General features: G+C 37.7%; 3 protein-coding genes across 3 annotated transcripts; 2 read left to right on the top strand and 1 right to left on the bottom strand.

The window, feature by feature from the left end:
• Positions 1-2,649: 2,649 nt before the first annotated feature.
• On the top strand, positions 2,650-3,605 carry LOC111872879 (mitochondrial protein import protein ZIM17). Its single transcript, XM_023867133.2, has one exon. It carries the CDS (start codon positions 2,848-2,850, stop codon positions 3,511-3,513), a length of 666 nt encoding a protein of 221 aa, XP_023722901.1. The 5' UTR covers positions 2,650-2,847; the 3' UTR covers positions 3,514-3,605.
• A 1,732-nt stretch (positions 3,606-5,337) lies between these two features.
• Positions 5,338-13,362, bottom strand: LOC111872886 (transmembrane emp24 domain-containing protein eca). Its single transcript, XM_023867142.2, has 5 exons — positions 13,156-13,362; positions 12,925-13,040; positions 12,733-12,837; positions 9,413-9,559; positions 5,338-6,677 (listed from the first exon to the last, which is right to left on the bottom strand). The coding sequence occupies exons 1-5, from the start codon at positions 13,289-13,291 to the stop codon at positions 6,528-6,530; spliced, it is 654 nt and encodes a 217-aa protein (XP_023722910.1). The 5' UTR covers positions 13,292-13,362; the 3' UTR covers positions 5,338-6,527.
• Positions 13,363-13,541: 179 nt separating this feature from the next.
• Positions 13,542-18,444, top strand: LOC111872883 (DDRGK domain-containing protein 1). The gene is made up of 6 exons (XM_023867138.2): positions 13,542-13,708; positions 14,133-14,243; positions 14,733-14,869; positions 15,763-16,023; positions 16,298-16,403; positions 18,236-18,444. The coding sequence occupies exons 1-6, from the start codon at positions 13,621-13,623 to the stop codon at positions 18,442-18,444; spliced, it is 912 nt and encodes a 303-aa protein (XP_023722906.1). The 5' UTR covers positions 13,542-13,620.
• The last annotated feature ends 2,479 nt before the right edge of the window (positions 18,445-20,923 follow it).

Below are 20,923 nucleotides of genomic sequence, written 5' to 3'. Positions count from 1 at the left end.
TGATTCACTTGGCTCCTGCATTTACACGAAGAGTCGGAGAGCTCTGTTGGTGGTCGCCTCTCCAGGCGGTCTCTCATGGCCTACTTTCAGTGTTCAAAAGATAGGATTCGTTTGCGTGCGGTGTCAAAGGACATATACATTATAGATTTTTGTGCGATAATTAAAGGAAAAGGTGAGATCGTTCCTTTCAAATTCTGACACGGTGGCCTACAAAGAACATAAGTGTCTTATATGTTCACAGACGGAAACAGTTTTTTTCAACCGAGATTAACGGCCGTGGGGATCCGTTGCGCTGACCACGTGACACCCTCTCTCCGCAAATGTTGGCACTAACTTCGTCGACAAGCGGCGGTCGCTCGGTCGGTATAGTTCGCTTGCGGACTACAGACCACGGAGTCTGTTTTTTATGTATCCGAAAAAAACATGAAATCTCTTCCATGTCAGATATTTCCAAAAATCCGTTTATTTAACCACGTCGGAAGCACGCAAACTTTCGCAGAAGCTCACAAATCTAATTCAGGTTTTAAATGAATGTTATCCATGATAGTAAAATTTATCACAAGGACATTCTCAGTAGTACCGATATATACAAATAACGTGATTCTACATATCCCCGAAAAATGTGACATTTAGAAGAAAGAGGGAGTCGCTGATGGATTGTAGAACGTTATCGAACTAAAGAGCGCCTGTGGTCGAGTGGTCAGAGTTCCTGCCTACAGATCCAGAGGTTCCGGGTTCGACTCCCGGCGCTACCACATTTTCTGAGAAGTAGTTGGTCTGGAACGGGGTCCACTTAGCCTCATGAGGATAACTGAGGAGCGCTTTCAAGGAAATAGCGGCTCCGGTCTAGAAAACCGAGATTAACGGCCGCGGGGATCCGTTGCTCTGACCACGCGACACCCATTATCCGCAAAAGTTGGCACTAACTTCGCCGACAAGCGGCGGTCGCTCGGTCGGTGTAGTTCGCTTGTGGACTACAGACCATGGAGTTTATTGAACTAAAGATGCGGAACAAGTATTGACAGCATAATAAGTAAAGATGTTAAGATTCGAATTTGTGATCTGATATGAAATATAATGCAGGAGCTGGGCAGTCTGGGATCGATTTCCAGGAAGGCATAAATTTTAATTTCTCCCTCAGATTAGTATCTCCTCCTACTGGGATCTCTTTTTCCAAAGCAAGAATCTGACCACTGCCCTCCCCCCTCAAATTTAACGGTCTAGAACAAGTCTAGTGCTACTTCCAGGGATTAGAAAACATGTTACTTCCACGTCATCCATACCCCATCATGATGTGCCATTACCGGATTTACATAAAAGCTTGATAGGCTAAAGCTTAGGGCCTGGCAATCTGAGGAGCCTATAAATACCGGAAAGAAAAATCACGGACGGTACAGCACATTCTCTTGTAAATCTCGGAACATAATAAAAGTCTGAATGTTTCTCGTCAGATTGGACTGATGGATACAACACGCGGGAACAGCTGCAAAAATCGAAAACAGATTAGGGGTGGAGTAGGCATTGCTTTTTCCGGTGCAGCTGTGTGATTCTTGCCAAGTAGCGTATCCTTATCATTACATATACAACGGCATATATTTCATTCTTATGTAAAAAAATTATTGGGGCCTCATCTTTATTATAACTCAGACCCTCGCTAAGTCTTAATCCTGCCCTGCGTTGTGTTTCGGAACAAACTTCACCCTTAAACGCACGAACCTAGATACATACAGCTTGGTGAAGGACAAGAATGGTGATCTGCCTGCAGACTCCCATAACATTTCAGGTAGTTCGAAGTATTATTTCTTTCGGCTATTGAATATATTTGGGGTTAACGTTATTAGGCATACTTACCTCTGTGCTTAATGAAGGACGAAGTCATGAAGATGCATGAAAGATTGGAAGTATAGCTCCACACATTCTTAACGTTGGCACTATATGGAGATGAGTGGTCAGCTTCACGCTCTGGCAGGTTAAATTCCAAACCTGACTCATCAATTCTGTTAAAACCGCAGCCAGAACAAACGGTGCTATTGCACCTGTGGAAATTTTGGGGCATTCGACCAAATCAACTGCAGAGGTAATTTCTAAAATTATTTTTCCAAAGCAAAACAAATTACGAATTAATTGAAGAAGGTATTTAAAGAAAAATATGCTTGTTGTGTTAGTTTTCCTGCACAATAAATTTATATGAAAACTGTTCGTCGCCGTTTTCGTTTTATGATATGCTATAGCATGTAAATAACTTTGATGTGATATACTTCTTGATGACGAAAGCATATACGGGAAAATTAAGAGCACCTTCCATTTATTACGAGTGTACTCCATTTATATTTCATACTCTAATAAATATTAGCAAATGTAATGTCAAATTACATTTAAAGTGCTTTCAGAATGAAGCAAACGAGCAAATGTTATGAAGAGTACTATCATGTGGGATATAATGCTGTGTAGTCTAATAGAAGTCTACTGACGTTTCGGAGGAACACGCATTACCTTCGTCTTCAGGGTCGAAGAGTACGCCAAGCAAGAAATCTGCAAGGTGGAAGCGTTCGACTTTCAGCCTGCTTCTGGTTTCTTGCATAGATTACCCTTTGACGCTGGTGGTGGGAGAAATATGTTACTTTGAAACGGACCGGTCTGCAGGTTGTGGAGTGGAGGAAAGTGTGGTGAGCGTGGTGATGTTTACTTTTTCTTGTCAGATGTACCTATTATTCAACGATGTTTGCAACAATCGAATGGTTCGATAGTTTTCATTTCAGTGTGCGCAGCGCTAGAGACGCTTGACATGTGTCTGCTGCAGGCGTATGGTGTACTTATTTAATTTAGGTCAGAATTTAGGTTGACACGATGTTCACCAGTCGTCAGGTAACAAAATTCATTGTTCGAAAATTAACAAAGCGTCGGATGAATGACTTTCCATTACTAACGGAAAGAAATGATTGTCAGTATACTAGCCGAACTGATTTGTTGAGGTTAAGAACCGTACCAGTTTCTCCTCCATATCCACATCACAAGTTTCACCAAGATATGGTGCACTGCTGCGAAAAGAAGGGTGCTGAAGAATCATTAGAAGTGTGTAATGAGAAAAGTGGAAATATTGTACATACTGAAAGTGGGTATATAAAAGATGCTGATAAGCCAAAGTCGGAAGACAGTGAATTACAATCGCAACAGTTTGTTGCTAAAATAACAGGACGATTCCAGCTCATATATACATGTAAAAAGTGTAACACTCGTAATGTGGCACATATATCAAAACTTTCATACCAACAAGGGGTTGTGATTGTATGTTGTCAAGGGTGTAGTGTTAAACATTTGATTGCCGATAATCTGAAGTGGTTTTCTGATAAGAAGAAAAATATTGAAGACATTCTTGCAGAAAAGGGTGAATCTGTAACTAGAATTACTTCACAAGAAGTTTTCCTTGAAGTTTCCCCACCAGGTACACCAGATCCACTGCCGAAGGAAGACAAACAGACTAAAACAACAGTGGTTAGCAGAGAATGTGTATAGATCATTCTAATTGTAATGGGGGGGAAAAATCTGATACTAGATATTTTGTATAATTGTTTTGGAACAACATTAAAGGACCATTTTGCATCTGAGTATTTTGGTTTTTGTAAATACCTTGTGTAACTAATTTAACTAAGACTATGAAACATAACTTGCATAAGCCTTAAAAATGGTTTCCCGGATCTTTTGGACATTACTGGTTGGGACTTTTGTAGTTTAAATTAAAGACAGTGGAATTCATAGAATAAAGTTTAAAATTTCTCTTGTGCAGTACAGATCTTAGGTTATAAAAATAGGCCTGTATTTCACTCTGCATCCTCACCCAGTTACAGCAACTCCTTGCCAATGTCCATTATTCACAAGTACCACAAAAATAGGATAGCATGATTTTATACAACAAATAAATGAACATCACAAGAATCAACAATATTTGCCACATCAATTTGGTGTTGCCATTTGTGCTAATGATATCAACTGTGATCTTGCATTTTGCATATACCGTATTTACGCATGTATAGGCCACAGCACAATTTTCAGACAAATTATAGAAAAAATAATTTTCTTGGAATATTATTTCAGGAGTATTACACCCTGTATTACTAATTATGAATATAATTTTTTTTAAATGAAGTGTGATTTCGCATATAAGCCGCACCCCAGTTTTCCTCTTGAATTTTTGGCAAAAAATGTGCGGCCTATACATGCGTAAATACGGTATTCAGTTTTCTTTCAATACAGTTTCTCCCTGACATGTTACAATTAACACATTACATTAATCATCACATTTATAAGTACCTCACCACATATGATGATTGGCTCCTAAGCTACATTTGTTTTGCATCTAAAAACTGTTCTGTTATGGTTTTATGTCCTAGGCATCTGATAACGTCAGTTAGAAATGCAGTGTTAATACTTTACAATCCTATTAACAGAATTATGTGACTTATGCCTTAATAATTCTTTCTAAATCTTGATGAAGTAGGTACTACATATTTCATAATTCCGTTCATAGAGAGATAGGATTGGATTGATCTGGCTCAGGATAGGGACCAGTGGAGGCTCTTGTGAACATGGTAATAAACCTTCGGGTTTCATAAAATGCTGGGAAATTCTTGAGTAGCTGCAGAATTGGCAGTTCCTCCAGAGGGGCTCAGCTCCATGAGTGAGTTCATTCAGTCATTTATTCACATTCCATGGATCCTTATGTGACTGAAAGACCAGTAGATATAAAAATAGTCAAAGACAACAGAACAAATCCCATCAGTTATATAAATAAAATTAATTATACTTAATTCATAAAAATTACACATATTTTCTCTGGCTTACCTGATTACTGGTGTTTTTATGAAAGCATTCATGGAAGAGCGTTTATCCTATATTGTTTTATGGTCATATCAAGGTATTAAAGGACTACAATCATTTCTTTGTAAGTTGTTAACAGAATAGGATGTATCATTCAGTCCAGGTTTTCTTTTGTATACCTATAGAAGCCAGGATAGGTCAGTGTAAACCAATGACCTGAGCCTGGATGGATAGGGTTTGAATCCCAGTGGTGGCAAGAGATTTTGCTATACTCCACCAAGTCCAGACTGGCTCTGGCCCACCCAGCTTCCTAGCCAACAGGTACCAGGAGCTCTCCCCCCAGGGGTAAAGCACCAAGACAGTCAACCATGAGGTGACTTTGACTACTTAATGTTTTAATGAAGTACTTAACCACTCTAACCTGTGGACTAACTCATGGTAAAAGCAAAAAGAATTATCTCAGGATTAACAGGATTGGTCAAGACAATCAAGTATATATTGGACAAATTATACATCAAGAACTGCAGAATGTTAGATCTAAAGTTTATTTCTCAATGCCTTTTACATTAAGGCAGGTCTTGACTGCAGTGAGAAATACAATCTATCACTTCTTAATTTACAATTTCCATTTCACCCAAACATTTTTTTTATCTGGCAGATGTATTAGACATCAAGGTCTCCATGAACGCCCATTCACTTCTCATCGAAGAAAACCCCTTAAAATGAATATCTTCAATTCATTCTAAAGCTAGAACATATTCATAGTATACCATTTCTATGAAACTTCCCAGGTATGATTTAAAGATCCCCCTTCACACAGAAGACTCACTCACTCAGTCCTTGGATGAACAGTCTCTAAGAACTTGGCCTCCTCTATGACTGCCCATTCTTTTCTGCCTCCATCTCTTCAAGTTCAGCTCTCATAAATCATTCTCTACATCTTCCAGTAATCTCTGTTTGGGCCTTCCCACTTCTCTTCTTAGTGCTACTGTCCTGAATAAACTGAGCACATCCCAAGTAGCAAGATATGACTCATTGTTCTTGTGGCCTTTCGTTGTTTCCCCTGAATTAATTTCTTGGCATCCATCGTTAGGCAAAAGTTTCTCTGCCACATGGAAAATCTGTACAGTTGTGCCCCGTCAAGTTACTTTTCTCTTTTTAGTAGTGGTCACAACTCAAAGAAAGGGCTAATCTAATTACAGTATCTCTACTGTCACTATAACTTCAATGCAAGAAACAGACTGGTGTGAACAAATGTGAGGGTATAAAAAGGATAATTTTGTTTTAATTTTAATAATTTCCTTCACTTTGTATATGACAATGGTTTTACGGGTTTCTTGGAAACACTACTTTTAAAAAATGGCATAGTTCAGAGTTGCCAAGAGCAGGCTGCATAAAATGAATCACAATGACAAAGGTTTAGAATTTACAGCCACATGACGCATTACTACCGGTTTAGATGAACAAAAAAGTACAAAACACACAAAAAAGATAATAAACAAGATGCTGTCCAGAAAAGTGCTCCAGCATGTCCCTGGGTAGAGCAGACTGGACTTGCATCTTATGCAGCTATCAACTGTTTTGTATCTCAAGCCTGTTGCATTTTTACAAAGCTTATGTAGCGTACAGTGAACAAATGTAATATTTATCAGCGTGAGTACTTTGAACACGAATTTATTTACACCATGACGCTTCATTTCCACTCTTAAACATTATACCAGCTTCTTTGCTTCAAAGAAACTCTTGAGATGCCTCATTTGCCATGCTCCCATGACCAGTAAGATGCATGTCTGTGTAATGGACCACCACAAGACTCTCTGGTTAGTGCTCTCACTTGTCTGCCGGAAACGTTCCTCTCGATACTGTACAATAAAATGAAATGATTCTGGATTATTGCAAAATAACACAATGATGGAATGTTTTCAGTAAGTGACAAAACCAAAGAGAACTTGCAGAAACATAACATCATCCTGAATTCTAGTGGACCTGCAAGCAAGCAGGTCTCTCTCTGCTTGCTATGGTAATGTAAACATCCTCATATCCTACAGACATTACAGGACTTACCAAATCTGCATGAAAAATCATTAAAATTCCATAAATTACATTCATTTTTGACAGTTTCTTTTTATGACAATTTAAATCCCCATCTCTTTTGTTGTGAGATTATGTGGAACTACTTAAACCCTTCAGCACTGATAAGCTAAGGCTTATTGACTGAGTCAGTCACGTTATATTTCCTTGACGTGCCACAATTATTTATATTCCAAGTTCATATATCCCTTGCTGTTTCAGAATATCTGAAATATAAATATTTTTACACAAAATGTGATGTTTTGTGGTTTCCATGGCACAAATGAGTACAGGGCTAGATCGTTACCCACTAGTAACTAAGTGGCAATACTTTTATTTCTTCTCAGTTAATAATATTATTTAATAAGAAGGCATGGTCTTGTATTTCATGAAAGCAACAACTGTAGTGGACCAAAGCCTAAGAAAGTTTTCAAATGCATTCCTTGGTTACTAAAGTAAATTATATAGGTAGTAAAAAAGTAAAGGTATCCCTGTAACAGGCCATGAAGGCTCATAGGGTTCTGAGATGTCAAGGCTCTCACATTTTCTAGACCAAGGGTCTCCAAACTACGGCCCACGGGCCATATGCAGCCCGCGAAAGAATTGTGCAGAAATGCGCCAAGTGAACTAATTTTCCAGTGAGTACTGGTAAATGTGATTCCGAGCTTATTGACCTGACATATTATACTGCATTTCGATGGCTTCGCTGTGGAAAGGTTATTTCACGCTTCTTTCAGCTCAGGAATGAAACTGATATATTTCTTACCAAGAAAAACCATCACGAACCACTTTTATCAGATACCGAGTGGCTTTGGAAATTAGCATTTTTGCTGATCTGGTAAACCATATGAACCATTTGAATTTAAAGTTGCAGGGTGAAAATAACTTAGTCTGTGATTTATTTGCACTTATCAAGGCGTTCAGAGCAAAGTTGATACTTCTGGAAAGCCAAGTGAAAAATTGTAACTTTGTTCATATGCTATACTGTGCAGAGTTGCATAAAGAGGGTGAAGCAGAATTTCATTCCTTGTTTGCAAATTTAGTCATTTTAGATTTGAAAGAACAATTTCGGAAGCGATTTGCTGATTTGGATGCCAGTGCTCAGGAAATTAGATTGTTTCAAAATCCATTTGACTGTGATGCTGCAGATATCCCAAGTCAAATTCAAATGGAAATTATTGAACTTCAGGAAAATTATCATATTAAAGACAAATACAAGGAAGGAAATTTGATCAAATTTTATAAATTTCTGAACTCTGAGCAATTTCCAAATTTAAAGAAATTTGCTTGTAAATTTATCTCCATTTTTGGGACGATGTATCTGCGTGAACAAACTTTTTTCCCAGATGAAGTACATCAAGTCGAAATACAGGGCAAATTTACCCGATTAACTTTTAAAGTCGCTACTTGTGATTAGCATTTCAAAATTTGAACTTCAATTTAATCAGGTTTTAAGAATGCAAAAAGAGTTCCATCATTCACATTAATTGTTTTAATATAATTTGTGATGAAAATATGAGCATTTGCTGCTACTTTCTGTTGCCATTAATATACGATAATTTATTCTCACGTACTTTGTATTTAGTTTATGAAATTCTGTGCTTTCAATAAAACTCATATACCTAGAGTTATTAATTTCTCATTTCATCCGGCCCGTTGAAAGTGCTGAATTACCTAATGTGGCCCACGGTTCAAAAAGTTTGGAGACCCCTGTTCTACACAATCGGCTTACAGATGGCAGTAAGGTTGTAAGCCTTAGGTGCTGGCCGCCCCTTATCCCCAAGAATATTCCTGGTACTCATTTCTGTTAGAGGCTCAGTCGACCCAAGGGCCATAGTGCGGCTGGAAGGGTTAGGTAACTAGAAAAAAATCCGCCTCATCGGGATTCGATCCCACAACCTTCCAGCTTGTAGCATAGTGTCTCAACCAACTACGCTACTGTGTGCCCCATGTAAATTATATAGGCAATGTAAAAGTTTCTTTAAATAAATTCAATTTCTGATTCTTAAACATCTATGTATCCAGTCCATCAATAATGCAACAATTGTTTATTCACCATTTAACACTTAAGGCAACATGTTTAATTTTTAATTTTAGTACAAAAATTTTTATGGATTTTAATTAATTATTTTTGTTATTTTTAAGTGGTTTTGGTGCACATCAGATCAGTGTAACAGTTTGGATGCAGTGAGACACTGAAGATGGCCATCTATGGCCAAAACATGTTGTGTTATGGGTTAAATGGTGAATAAACAACTGTTGCATTACTGATGGCCTGTGGATACACAGATGTTAAATTAAAGAGTTGCAACAGGATGCTGAAATACAGAATTCTGATTCTTTTTTAAACATGAGTTTCAAGAAAATAGATGTCCCTTCTTTGGCAGCATCTGATAGTTCAACAGTCCCAAAGAATTATACAATTAATGGCAAATTATTCCATATCATGTATTTAAGATGAACTGAGGAAAATGTTAGTTCACTGCTGTTAAGTTTAAGAAATGACAGCACTGTATATTAAGCTTACCCTCTGGTAGTTTTGTTCTTTTGTTATTTGTTCCACTTGGTCCAGAAGTTGTCTTACTCTTAGCTGGAGCTCAGAAAGCTTCTCTCTCTGGGCCACATTTGCATAGTCAATAGCATGTTCACCCACTTGGATATCTAGATGTACACGCTGAAAAGGGAAATAGTTGGCAATGCATGTACATACTGCTAAAACATGGCCACCCTTCAGTCAGTTTTGGGACATGGGTGTAATGGCTTGTGTACAAATGCTGTAGAAGGGGAAGGCCAGCAAGAAACACCCTGTACACCACTCTCACAAGTGAAGCTGTTCTGTCATTAACACGCCATAATTTTCATTCTTGTTAACTTCTATATATCCATGATATGTATACGGTGGCCATCTTGTAGTGCACTCAATTTCACCTGTTACTTCACGACATGTTTCGGCAACATAGTGCCATCATCAGGTGCCCTAATTACACTAATCTATTTCATTGCTTGCCTTTATATATCTTTATAAAATTATTAAAAAGGTGTGTATTTGTCAACTATAATAAATTTTCACACACTAAAACTTGTTAAGATTATTGATCTTATGTGTCTTAATTAAAAGTTGCNAAGAACAAAAAAGGACAAGGTAGAATAACTAAAGAGTTCAGATTAGCTAGATCTTATAGCAAGGAAAACGTACAATATCTAAACTATTTACTAGGAAAGGAGACCTGGGAGCATGTTCTTAAACAAAATGAGGCAAATGATGTATACAATGAATTTTTAGGCATCCTCTTCATAGCTTAATGAAGGAAGGAAACACATCTGAAGAACTTAAAAACTATTATAACCAATACAAAATAATATACAACAAAATTATCAGTGAGGCTAAAAAATTAAGCAACAACATGCAAATACGATCATCTGGGAACAAATCAAAAGCCATGTGGGATTTAATCAAAGAAGAATTAGGCAGTCAGCAAAAAGTTCCAAAGAACACTGAATTAGGAGTGAATGGAACTATACAAGATCCAAAAGTTATAGCCAATGTTTTTAATGAATACTATACTAACATTGCCCAGCACATCCAGAGTAACAATCCGACAGCACAAAACAATGAAGACAGGATCAACACAATAAAATACAACAGCAATAGCATGTTCTTAACCCCAACCACTGAAAGGGGGGTGGTAGACATAATTAAAACACTGGGTAACAAAATATCAATGGGCACTGATGATATTCCAGAGTTCATTATTAAAAAATGTCATCCTCAACTAGTAAATACTCTAACATACATAATAAATCTGTCATTTTCATCTGGTTATTTCCCCGACCAACTAAAAATAGCAAAAGTGAAACCCTTGTATAAGAAAGGTTGTACTGCAGATGTTGGGAACTACAGGCCAGTGTCATTAATTTCGGTTTTTTCTAAAATAATCGAAAAAATTATGCACAATAGACTTTTATCATTCATAAATAAGTACAGCATAATCAACAATAAACAGCATGGATTCTGCAAAGGAAAATCAACACATACAGCAATCACAGAATTTACAAAAACGGTTTACAAGCACTGGATGAAAAAGGAACGAGTACAGGGATATTGTTGGATTTATGAAAAGTGTTCGACCTAGTAGATCATGATATATTAGTAAGATGGAAAGAATGGGAATACTAGGGGTTACACTAAGGTGGTTCCAAACATACTTAGAAAACAGAGAACAAGAGGTAGAAATTACATACAGATGCAAAAAAACTAATCGAAAACATTAATTACCTATCCTGAAAGAGACCCATCAGCTATGGCGTCCCACAAGGTTCCGTTCTGGGACCAGTGTTGTTTCTGTTATATATAAACAACCTGGAGCCCAGCAGAGAACATGGGAAACCTATGTTCTTTGCCAATGACACTAACATTTTTATAGCAGGAAATAGCGCTAACAAAATTCAAAGGAAAACGAATGAAACAATAAACAAAATCACAGAATGGTTTGAGAGGAATCAACTAACTATTAATAAAGAGAAAACAATAGCAATAACCTTTCATCATCCTCAAAAACTACAACTTGAATGCCCTCCAATAAAGATTTATGACACTGTTATCAACTACACAGATCACTCAAAATTTCTGGGAGTCTGGCTAGATAAGCATCTAAGATGGACTATGCATACGCAAAAGCTAGCGAACAACTTATGTAAAGTATGTTTTGGCCCAAGGGTAGTTAGAAGAGTAACTGGACTAGAGACTGTCCGCACGTTATATTATGTTCATTTCCAATCTTTGTTATCATACGGACTGATATTTTGGGGGAACTCGGTAAATGCAAAATTGATCTTTTAATTACAGAAGAGAGCTATAAGAGCTATGACCCAGGTCCCAAAAGCGACCAGTTGTAAACAAATTGTCAAATCATTACATATATTACCTCTACCATCTTTGTACATATACGAAACTCTAATATACATAAAATCCAATTCAAATGATTTCACAACCAACTCAGGATTACACTCATACAACACAAGGAAAAAAGATGACTTGCACATCGTCCCATGTAATACAAGTCTATGCAAGAACAACTTTAACAATGTAGGACTTCGACTGCTAAATCATCTACCGCGATATATTAAAGAAATACCAGTACTATATAAGTTCAAAAACGCTTTGAAAACTTACCTGCTCGATCATTGTTTTTACAAAGTGGATGAGTTTCTCTCGTGTGAGACAAACACCAATCAATTATAATCATATAATTCATGAATAATCAGTTTTGGGAATCCCTACTGTGCAGTTTTCCTTTCTTTTTTCCAGCAACCAAGATAACACAGTCGGAGATGTACCTGAATGGGCTACTCTGGAGAGATTGCAGATACCAAGAAGCTGCACCAGGTAGGGATAACAGATGTAATGAGATGTTGCAATATAGAGTCTACATTGAAACGTTATACCAGTGCTATCACCAAATTCACCAATATTATCTCAAAAGGCCACGCCACAGCTTAAGTGGTTAGTTGCTGGCTTCCCACCACTGTGGTCTAGTCAAGTGGGATTTGTGATGGACAACATGGCACTGGGGCAGGTTTTCCCCGAGTACTTAGGTTTCCCCTGCCAATCCTCATTCCATCAAATTCTCCATAAGCATTATCACCAGTACATGTACAATAGGACATATGGAAACTGACATGCTGAGAGGACCTAATATGGATTCCACCTCACACTATACAAACTCTAAACTATTGTAATCAGCCAATGTACAGTAACTGACTTGTCCTATATCATGTAACAATGATCTTTAGAGACGAAATAAATAAATAAATTAAGGCACACCGATTTCTCAATTTTCCACTTACCAACTGTGAACCACTAAACCACTTACTGCTGTTGGAATAAAGGCATATAATATGTTCACCTGGAGTGTGGGATGTAAAGGATATCCTTCCTTCCGAACTGTAAACCTGCAAAAGAAATTTTAAGTAACTATACACCTATTTATAAAGATTCAGCTGATGACTATAAGATGGTGCATAATTATGTTCACTTACTCTCGAAAGGATTGTTTTATCATCGGGATCGCGTGCCTCTACATGCATACCAATTCCGGGACTCGAGGGCATGAAGCCGCCACTCTTTGGATCAAAGAGTTCCACTTTGTAATTTACTGCAAATATAGCAGATTTCGTACATATCATCCATTATGTGTATTTCCAACAACGTTCACAATTATGCATATTACAGGCGAAAAAAATAATTTCCAACACAAACATATTACATACCAATAACAGTGGTCTCATCCGGAATTTCTTCAATAAAACATTTTCTCTCTGTTTCTCCTATATGAAAATACAATCCTGAACATAGAGGAAGCAAAATTAATTCGGAAACTGTCAAAATACTATATAATTTCAACATAGTGAAAATAGAACTGGAAACCAGAAATACAAACAAATCCGACACACGTCATCCACCGGAAATTCATTTACTGAACAAATTGTACTTACCTGCATAAGCTCTTAAAAATACCTCAAATAATACAGTAACTGTTATAATTCAAAGGATTTAAATAATATAAAAATGTTTCTTTCGAAGTATTATATTAATAATAAACCGCAACCTACTATTATAAAATTAGTCTTGATTAACGTTGTACTTCAATCAGGGGTGTCACCAGTGTTCACAAACGTCACGAACGGTCCCGAAGACCTACGTCAATGGTGCTGTGTAGTGTAATGTGACGAAGAATGGATCTAATTTTCTTACTTGCAATTGCATCTGGCTTAATTGTTCTTATATTTATTGTTGCACTTCTTAAGCACCGCACTGCCAAAGGTAGTGTTTCAAACTTACGTCAGCACAGTACGCAGTAATGCTAGAATAACTACAGGCAGCTGCCAGTGAAGTAAGGTTAGGAATGTCAGACGTAAGAGTATGGAGATAAAGGTGCTTCTGAAGTTGTGTCAATTTTTGCAGAATGGCTACAAGCATTTATGTAAGAGTAGGTGTATTGGGCCTAATATACATGATCCATACCAACGTAACCTTGTGACATGACACTGAATTCAATTTACATTTGATCATGACCTAACAATCAGAAAGTACCTTTCATGTACAATTACATATAAGTACTCGTATGAAGTAAGTTGAAGTCGCACATTAAACAGAAAATAAAATATGGCCCATATTTTAACTCAGCTAAGCTACCCTTGATTGATTTGGATGTGTATACATACAGTTATTAGAACAATTAAATCAGTTCCAGAAACAGCTCCAGTAAGGGGTGCACCTCCAGCAAGGGCTCACAATGGACAAATTCCAAGAAGGGCAATTGGTGCACGCAATGCAAGGGCAAGGCTGAGGGCAACAGGTACAGATTATATTGCATTTTTATCCTTTGAGACAGAAAGGTCATTCCTTACAAAATATGTCATTTCAGACTTAATTGAAATCACACAAATAAGTGATGTGAGAAAATTTTTAATTTATATCCCCATGAAACAAAGTAAGTAATCCTCAATATTAGGTCTGTACATGATATAAATTCAGTGTATTGTTATTCTTTGCTGTTGCAGTGGTTTCTGAATGCCCATATTTTTAAGATCTAATCTTGTGCAGGGATGCTTCTGCAAGTAGAGCTAAGATTTTATAAAGAGGTATACATATATATCTGAACTGCAGGGTAATGTACTTGAAATTTAGGGGCAGAAACACAGGCTCCCTTATCAGATCTTCAGTCTTAAATACAAAATACACTTAAGTAAAGTACAGAACAGTGCTTCCCTCATTCATTCTTCAAAGACCTGAGGACAGAAGGGGTAATAATTTCTCTCTTGATGAGTTCTCTTTTCCTATTTAGCTCATCAGCATAATGATGCAGATGAGGATGGAGCTGCACAAGACCTGATTGAAGATAACGAATTGCTGGATGGGAAAATTGGAGCAAAAAAGCGAGCCAAGCTCGAAGCAAAAGCTGAGCGCAAAGCTCAGAGAGAGGTATATTATACTGGATTTTAATTTGGCTTGTATTAAATATAACATACCTTTCCTGTTTTTTGTGTGCTGAGTCTTAGATGAATCCTCCAAACTCAAACACCAAGGATATGATAAGTGCTGCTCAGTCAGGTCTATTGCACACCTCATGGGATGGTGACCGACAAGTGTGGAGCAGGATGATGATTAACAGGGAGAATAAAGGAACTCAGGAACATCCACCAGTGCCCCTCTGTCCACCATAAATCTCAGATGAAGTCATCCCAGACCGAAGGCAAGGCACTGTGGTGTTAAGCAAGCACATAACAGCCTCAGCTATGGCAGAACTGAAACAAACTCCACTGCTTTTAATCCGCAAGTAAACAATATTGACCGAGCGACTGCCACTTGTTGACGAAGCTAGTGCCAACTTTATAGTGGATAGAGGGGTGTCACGTGGTTAGCACAACGGATCCCCTCAGCCGTTAATCTTGGTTTTCTAGACCAGAGCCTGTATTTCCTTGAAATAGCTCCTCAATTATCCTCACAAGGCTGAGTGAACCCCGTTCCAGACCCACTACTTCTCAGAAAATCTAGTAGCACTGGGAATTGAACCCAGACCTCTGGATCTATAGCCAGGAACCCTGACCACTAGACCACAGAGAGTCGAGCTATGGCACATCCAAGTGAATTATTAAATTACAGCATGTCTTTGTTGCTGAAGGACTGGAGGAAATTCATTATGATTCAATTCATAAGCTCCAAGCTGGTATTCAGAATACTAAAGAACTATAAAATATCATAAGTAAGCTCAGGATAGTTTCACATTATAATGTTTAAAATAGAACTTACAGAGAATCTCTTCTGCATATATGCTGTTGTACATGGTGCAATACATCTACGCTCTGTGTCTGCAGGTGGAAGAGAAATCCAGAGAGGAAAGGAAGAAGAGGCAGGAACAAGCAGAGGAGGAAAGACTGAGAGCTGCAGAGAGGGAAAAACAAGAAGAGGAGCAACGACTTGAAGAAGAAAGGAAGGCACGTGAGGAAAAGGAACGTCAAGAGCATGAAGAGTATTTGCAAATGAAAACTGCGTTCAGTGTAGAGGAGGAGGGTTATGAAGGTGGCAGAGAAGATGAACAGAACAATCTACTTCAGGACTTTATAAATTACATCAAGGTATTGAATGTTCATATTTTCATTCCTGATTCCTGCAGTAGCTAGATATACTCTCATTCCTTGTAAGAAAAATAAATCAGTTTCCCAGAAACATACCTACAAATTTGCTATAAAAGACTGTTACACATCAACAATTACAGACATGGCACTGGTTCATACTCACTGAAATTATTTCTGAGAAGTTTAATATAGAAACTCTTCTAGTGAAAATTATGCACAGAAGCATTCGAAGGATAGAATGTTCCCAAGTTGATCCCAGCACTTCTTATTACAGAACATGAAGGTAGTTGTGTTAGAAGATTTGGCTGCCCATTTTAAATTGAAGACACAAAATGTTATTGACAGAATCCAAGAGCTGCAAGTTGAAGGACTGCTTACAGGTATGTTCACTTTGTTATAATTCTCACCTACATTTTTGCCTGTATAAAAATTTTCGTGTGTGTTGGATTCAGTATGTTATTCTTTTGACACATAGTCAGATTCCTAATGTGGTGGTCCAGGTTCAATCCCAGGTCACATTTTGTGGTGGACAAAGTGGCACTGGAGTAGGTTTTCTCCATGTACTTCAATTTTCTCTGCCACTTCTCATTTCGCCAACTGCTCCGCATTCGTTAATCATCAACTCTGTATAGCCTCTGTACTAACGGTGTCATTAACAGCCATGCCATAGCTAAGGTCATTAGTTGCCGACTTTCCACTGCAGTAGCCCAGGCGGAATTTGTGTTGGGCAAAGTGGCACTGGGGCAGATTTTCTCTCAGTACTTTAGTTTCCCCTGCCAGTTCTCATTTCACCAAGTGCTCCGCACTCATTATCATATGGGGCTGGTATAATAGGCCAAATAGTGGCAAGTGTATCAAGCGGACTCACCCCACCCCAAGAAGAAAAAATCATTAAATAAACTCTAAAAAACTACCCAATTTTGGGTTCACTTACTTTCTGTTAAAGCATTTAATTTTATTAGTTCAAGTTATGTGTATGTATGACATTTATGCAAGAATTCCTGTTCAGCATACTGATTTTGTTTTATTTGTGGTTTACTTGTTTTCTATAGGGCAGACTAAAGGATGTTCAGTGATGGATGTAGATGCGTCTAAATTTGCCATGAGAAACTGTCAATGTTTCCGATATTTTGGAGTGTATTTGACTGCTATTGCATGCTAAAAAGTGCAAAACCATGTGACAGCAGGGAAAATGTGCTTAGCAAATGGGGTAGTAGTAGTCTATATAGGAAATGCATTGTTAGTAATGCAAATTTGAACCTTTCCTCCAAATAGTGCTATCAGGACCATCTTAATTAGAATCCCCATTTAAGATTTCTTTGGGCTCCAATGTATTTGAACACTAAAGTGAGGAGAAAATTAAATTATAGAAAACCTTAAATGGGGGTTTCACTGTCTAGGAAAAGAAAAATGAAAGATTTGATGTCACACGGGTGGAGATGTTGGAAGTAACAGCCAATAAACAATACAGTCAGTCCTTAATGCTGGATGCACAAGACATTACACGACAACACAGAGCAATGTCATCAAAATCTGTCAATTAGAATTTTAAAAATGCATGAAATCTAAAACTGTAAAATGTAGTAGTGCTGTCCTGCAAATTATCTTTTAGGGCAAAGCAGTAGGGCCTTTGTTCCCATTGTGAGCATATTAAAATACATGGCACAGTTGAGTGGAGGCCTGATAGTATAGTGACTGGCTATGGGCTGGCTGACCACTCACCTCCAGCTAGTGCTGTGGTCAAGAAAATGTGGACCTGTTCATCCACTCCCCCATGTGCCTTCATGTCGTAGTGCTCGACAGATAAGCAAAGGGACAACATTACATTTACAGTTGAGTTTCTACAAATGCAATGAAGCAGTTACATGCCTACATTTGGAAACAGTCTTATAAATTTATGAAGAATGACTATATAAAATAAACATTTGGAAATATCTAATGAGATTTCATTCTATCATGTTAGGAATGTACAAATGTCTGACTACTAGAACATCCCTAAAGTTATACTAAAAATAGAATAAGAACCAAACATTTTGAAATATATTCTGCTGTTCGTTTAATTAAAATCTTGTGTAGTATATGCAATACTGCTTTTTCATAACTGTTTCATGTCCCTGCTATGGTTCATCCTTTATGCTGTTAATGCTTTAGAAATGGTAAGGGGACAGTCTGCCCTGTCTTCCATGTAAATAATGTTTGTTTATTCTTCCAGGAGTTGTGGATGACCGAGGGAAGTTTATATATATATCACCAGAAGAACTGGAAGCAGTAGCCAGATTTGTAAAACAGCGAGGGCGGGTATCAATAGTGGAGCTTGCAGAAAGCAGTAACCAGCTCATAAATCTGAATCCCAACATCAGTAAAACTGTTTCTGTTCAGNTGTTCAGAATTGAAGGGGGGGGGGGAAAGAAAAACCATTAAATCAATAAAAATTTAACATCTTAAATTATATTGTTCTGTTTCTTGTTAATGTGAATTCCCCCAAAACATCACATTATGATTCATAACTAGATTAAAAAACAGAATTACATTTATATATTTCTAAGATTATACAGTGGTCTTATGATTATATGAAATAAAGATACATGTAAGAGGTACTAACACTCAATTCCCAGCATTTTATTAAAACATGACTGCCACTTAAGTCAACACACAAGCTAGAACATGTTCAAGTACCATTACAAAATATGATTGATACTATCAAGTTTCATTCTTTTCCATGGTTAAACTGTTGATTTTAATCTAAAATGTATGGTACAATCTGTTTTAGAAATATGCTTCATTTATATGGCCTATATTATTGAACTTATATACATGTAACACTGTGAGGGTAACTATGTATTCACAACTGACATCACAATAAAAAGAACTTACTCTGTAATCAACCAAGTGCTGGGTCAGAGATGATGCCCAAGACTGAAGATCTGATAGTGTGCTGCCTGGTCAGGGTTATCACATTCAGAGAATGGGCTTCCTGTCCCTCTAGGCAGATGCTGGGATAGCATCTCAAATTTGGCCATGATTGCTTCCTCCCACATCCCCAATTCATTATTTACTATTCAATGCTAGATAGATACTGACAACATAATTAACTAGACTACAAATTTAATTCATAAAAGGTACTAGGTAATATAAAATTGCTGAAGGAAGCCCCTGCACCATGTTAATTATACAGAGACAGAACAAGGAGTGGGATCAAATGTTGGCAACAAAATAATGAAACCTGTACTCAAAACCAATTAATAGTTATATTAATTTACCTAAAGGAGCCAGGATAGCGTAGTCAGTATAGAAACTGGCTACAGGCTAGATGACTGAAGGGGGTCAGACTTTGAGTCCTGGTAAGATCAAGAACTTTTTCTTCTCCATGCTGTCCAGACAGAATGGGGGCCACCCAGCGTCCTATCCAATGGGTACTGGGGGCTCTTTCCCCAGGGATAAAGCAGCCAGGGCATGAAGCCAACCACTTGCCTCAAACTAGTGCCAAGATCAAGAGAATGTGGATCTATACATCCAGTCTCCCATATGTATTCACAGCTTAATGCTTAGTTAGTTAAGCACAGGAGCAACTTCAACTCTTACTTTACCTCAAAGGACATACAACTCCTCACCATTTAACATATTACATCTATGAGAAATCATACAACTTAAATCCAAAAATATTTTCAAATGCCTCATCCAATACAGTATGATCAAATTAATCTGATGTATAATGTTTTACAAAAATAAATTCTGAATATTACAATTACAGGAATGTAAATACAGTACCAAATCTCTTTTCCAGCATCCAGAAATCTGCAAGAACTAACAGTAACAGTAAGATGCAAGCTGGTCACTTTGTATGAATGGTACAGAGTCCTCATATGTGTGCAGTTATTTTACCCCTTCTTATCAAAGACATATCCAAAAGGCCAGCATGAAGTCCTGTAGCTTAGAGGAAGAAGACAAATGGAGTTGCTTTTCCTTACAAGATAAGGAAAGCTAGGCTTACAGTATCATATCCGCATGTCTATCTCCCCCCTGATAACTTCTGAATAAGTTCATGAATTTTCAAGAAACTTGGTATGATCATGCCATAAACAGAGGAAATATCACATTCACACATGATACATAACTGTGACATGCACTGCAACAATATTAGCTAGATAGACAACACCTGATGATGGCCGTATCAGGCCCAAAAGTATAGCGAGGAAGAAGGGTGACTAGATAAGTTGCAATATGATGGAAACCTGTTTGTAAAATCAAAGACAAACAGAGGAATGAAACAGAATACATATATACATATATATCAAAGTCTGCACATTAGTCAATGTGATATGAAGACCACACTATGGCTTATTAAAGTACCATCTACTCTTGGGCCAAATAGAATAGGATATGTCAGATAAATGACAAGGGAGATCCATGCCCCTTTTTTGCCAAGCAATGGATGAGGAAAAATGGCAAGTCTCCACCACAGCCATAACCTTTCATTGTCTGTACTCCTTACACTCTGCCAGTGAACCATGAAATAATGTCTGAACAGAAAATTTGGCAATTACTGCTCCCAACTGGCTTAAGACTATTTTATACTGAGTAAAACAGTAATAAGCCAGTCACGATAACCGAGCGGTCTAAGGCATGTACTGTCTTCGCTCGCTTGGAAACCGAGATCGTGGGTTCGAATCCCACTCAGGGCATGGATGTTTAGTTTGTGTGTGTGCGTTTTTCTGTGTTTGTGTACAGTCAGAGGCCTTGCGACGAGCTGATCACCCGCCCAAGGAGTCCTACCAAATGTCTAAGATCTAGAAAAACCAAAGTGAATGGAGAAGTTCATGGAGGTAGGCCTAGGCCCACTGGGGCTGTAGTGCCAAGAAAAAAAAAAGCGGCCGGCGCGTAAGGCTGACAAACTTACCGC

The sequence above is a fragment of the Cryptotermes secundus genome, unplaced genomic scaffold, assembly GCF_002891405.2.
Source record: "Cryptotermes secundus unplaced genomic scaffold, Csec_1.0 scaffold371, whole genome shotgun sequence".
Lineage (NCBI taxonomy): Eukaryota > Metazoa > Arthropoda > Insecta > Blattodea > Kalotermitidae > Cryptotermes > Cryptotermes secundus.
Note: the sequence above shows the minus strand (reverse complement) of the source record. Positions and strands in the feature narration are given on the sequence as shown.

Excerpts from the sequence above, each read along its gene's own strand:
- LOC111872879 (XM_023867133.2), top strand. The coding sequence starts at position 2,848 with ATGTTCACCAGTCGTCAGGTAACAAAATTCATTGTTCGAAAATTAACA.
- LOC111872886 (XM_023867142.2), bottom strand. The coding sequence starts at position 13,291 with ATGTTGAAATTATATAGTATTTTGACAGTTTCCGAATTAATTTTGCTT. Across the intron at positions 12,838-12,924 it reads ATAAAACAATCCTTTCGAGA|GTTTACAGTTCGGAAGGAAG; the intron begins GTAAGTGAACAT and ends TTTCTTTTGCAG. Across the intron at positions 9,560-12,732 it reads GGTTTAGTGGTTCACAGTTG|CGTGTACATCTAGATATCCA; the intron begins GTAAGTGGAAAA and ends TTCCCTTTTCAG.